Source organism: Microcaecilia unicolor, chromosome 3 (assembly GCF_901765095.1).
Source record: "Microcaecilia unicolor chromosome 3, aMicUni1.1, whole genome shotgun sequence".
Classification (NCBI taxonomy): Eukaryota; Metazoa; Chordata; class Amphibia; order Gymnophiona; family Siphonopidae; genus Microcaecilia; species Microcaecilia unicolor.
The window spans coordinates 255,151,848-255,155,211 of record NC_044033.1 but is presented as its reverse complement, the minus strand read 5'-3'; the positions used below and the strand labels follow the sequence as shown (position 1 = coordinate 255,155,211).

Sequence of the window (3,364 nt, the reverse complement as noted above, 5' to 3'; positions counted from 1 at the left end):
GGATCAGAAGCAGGAGCTCTTACAAGGGGCAGGTGGGAATGTTTTTCCTTTACAACAGCAGGAGGGTTGGGGGAGTGCAGTGTATATGAGGTCTGGCATGTTCCCCTATCAAAGCTGGGCTCAGGGATTCTATACAGGAGATGGAGTATACCTTTACTACAGTGGGTTTAGGGGTGGGGGTCTGTGTTGTCTGATTGGGGGCTCTGTATGAACATTGGCATGCTCCGATCCCATACTTAGTAGAAAATAACAGGCTGCTTCTTGTAAATGCTTTTGGTGCGCATACAGAAAGGAGCGATGTTTTATTAAATTCATAATTTACAGATAGTGATAGTAATAAATAATAACGGCAAGAAGGGTGGCTGCAACCTCCCCCTCCCCACCTCACACAGTGCACATGGCTTGTCAAGGGTTGCTTTAATAACGCACATTCAAGTTTACACTGCATGCTTTTTCCAGCTGATCGTTACAAGCACGTTTTTTTCAGAGTCCATGCCTGTTAGCGGGGGAGGTTGTTGGTGGAGCAGAAGTCAGGCCCAATGCTTCGCACGGTACAGTCTGTGTATTCCATCTTGCACCGTGCTGCATTCACAACTCACTGCCACGGGGTAAGTGTAGAAGGGGTCCGTGCCTGGAGGGCAGCTCGGCAGCTTAATGCTTTCGTAGCGAATTTCCCGATACGTGCAGACATGTTGCTGCATAGGGCCAGCACGTTCTTGAACACCAGGTCCTGCCAGAGGTGGAGAGAGAGAGGCAGAAGTGGAAACTTTATCTCGGATTATTATATGCCCATAGTGGCTTATAACACTTACTATGCTATCAGGTTCAGAGCGGGCACAAAATATTTCACACAAAAACATACAAAATAAAAGCATAATACAGCGCTGCAGCTAGAAGTATCATCAAAAAACCAAACTTTCTAAAAGCAACTATATGCTGAATTCGACAGTGTATTCCATAGCATAATAATATATGATCCTAAGTGGATTATCTTATATCTAATATCCTTAACAGATGGAAAAGCTAAGCTAAGACGTTCGCAGGTACAGGTTCTAGATTGACTACCTGGGAAAGTTATCAGGATATTGCCGCATAAGGTTTTAGACAGCAAACTTTACTTTTACCATCAGCCAATGCAAGTCTAGGAGCAAAGGGGACACATGGTCACAGTATGTACGGGATTGCTCAGTTTTTACAAAAGAATGCTGGAGATTTGTGGCTCGGCTATTAACCTGGTGACCCACTAGGTCACAGTACACATGGGAAAGGTAGGCTGGTAAGTAGGCACTTCACTAGACTGTGAGAGCTATTACAGGTAGCCACACTGGGCTGTCATAGGTATGGAAATGCACAGTTGTTACAGGTGCCCTGCTGCTTCTCAGTAGCTTTTTGATGCTGCTTTTAACTCCTAACCCTTACTCGCTTGTTCAGTACCCATGTTTTATCACTCCCACCTTAGTAATTCCTTTATTTGTCCTGATTAGATTGTAAGCTCTTTCGAGCAGGAACTGTCTCTCCATGTCCAGTGTACAGCACTGTGTACGTCTAGTAGCGCTAAAGAAATGATAAGTAGTAGTATTTGGGATTCTGGAATCTTGCTACTGTTTGTCCTTTTCCCTTATTTGCTACTCTCAGGGATTCCAGAATCGTGCTACTCTGGCCTTTTGCCTTATTTGCTACTCTTTGGGATTCCGGAATGTTGCTGCTCTTTGTCGTTTTCTCTTGTTTGCTACTCTTTGGGATTTATGGAATCTTGCTATTCTTTGGGATTCTGCATGGAATCTTGCTACCCTTTGTCCTTATCCCTTACTTGTCCTGTTTGTCTTGATTAGTTTATAAGCTCTGTCGAGCAGGGACCGTCTCTTCATGTCCAGTGCCATGTACGTCTAGTACCACTATAGAATAAGTAGTAGTAGTAGCTATGGAAATGCACAGCCATTAGGGGTGCCTCCACTGGGCTGTACATAGAGAAATTTACAGCCAACGGGTGATATGTTCCACATCTGGTGGTCCTGTAAACATGCTCAGGCATACTGGGCACAGACTTTGCAATTTCTGTCTGAGGTAACGGGTGACCTATCCAATGAAAATGGACCATTGTTTACTGCACTTCAAACCCAAGGGAGTTCAGAACCCAATACACCAATTTGCTGACAAGTGTTTGTGGCCAGCAAGCTGGTTCTGGCAGCAGCTGGAAGCAACCATCGCTTCCAAGCCTTCAGAGAGTCCTGCAGAAACTAGACTACATATGCTTGATGTCAAACTTACTGCACTGCGAACCGGCCGACTGATACAACATCAAAAAATTTGGAAACCCTATGAACAATGGCAATCCTCACAGCGCACCTCTGGACAGTAAAGACTAAAATGCAGTGTTGCGAAAGGTAGACTTGATAAGATACTGAAAGGGGGAGGGGGGATGAAATAAGCATGACGGGGTTGACTGGAAGGAACCTGTTATGGCAGTTATTGGTTAGTAATTTTGCTGTATTAGAACTGTTTTCCTTGCTGTCGAGTGTATACATGAAAATAATAAAATGGTTAAAAAAGAGAAATTTACAGCCAATAAAGAACACTCCTGCAAGGCTGGGACACACTATATGCTGCAACACATGGCTTTTGTATGAAAGAGCCCTGCAGGGACATACTACATACTGGAATGCTTCAACATTGCCAATAATTTCTCCCACCTTGGTCTGGCAGTAGCCTGTACAGGTGCTGGCAACTGTAGTCACGCAGTAGGGGCAGTTGTCCTTCTCGGCGGAGATGGTGATATTGACTGGGTAACATGTCTGGCGACCTTGCACAGCAGACAAGAGCGCAGCGAGGAAGAGCAGCCGAGTCCAGATTCCGACCGTTGCACAGTGCTTGAAGTTCTGCAGGGGGGGAAGTAGAGGACATTTCAAGTTCTATGCCAGACAGAGTCCTCACACATCAACACACCTGCTTCCTTTGTACTAGTGGGCTCTTGTTAACAGAAGCAAGACTTACCTGGGAGGCGTACATGGCTGGTGGTAAGCAACTTCACCTGTTTTCTCCCCTTTTTATCTGCCCTGTTCCCCTGCCAACTTGCTTCCCTGTCTGTGTAGACGCACAAATCCCTGCATAGCTGGTTTCAGGGTCGAGGATACTGTGTTCTTGGTACAAGGTGAACGATGAGCTTTTACACTCCACTGCTGGGATTAGGCACATGGAGGGGAGGTGAGACCTTGCTAACTCTGCTAGCAGGAGTCAAGAAGAGCTGCTTACGTGTCCTTGTTTCCATTCTTAATGCTGTTCTTGTTGGTTTTCCTTTTCTTCTCCACAGGTTTTGTTTCTTATTTCACATTTACTTTGAATAAGAGATCATCACCTTTCCTGCAGG

General features: G+C 45.3%; 1 protein-coding gene across 1 annotated transcript; it reads right to left on the bottom strand.

Annotated features, from left to right (window-relative positions):
• Positions 1 to 291: 291 nt before the first annotated feature.
• On the bottom strand, positions 292 to 3,080 carry LOC115466600 (lutropin subunit beta-like). Its single transcript, XM_030197946.1, is given in 5 exon segments — positions 292 to 577; positions 579 to 706; positions 709 to 730; positions 2,691 to 2,876; positions 2,992 to 3,080. Coding segments are annotated over 5 exon segments (429 nt in total). The 5' UTR covers positions 3,007 to 3,080; the 3' UTR covers positions 292 to 499.
• Between the last annotated feature and the right edge of the window lie 284 nt (positions 3,081 to 3,364).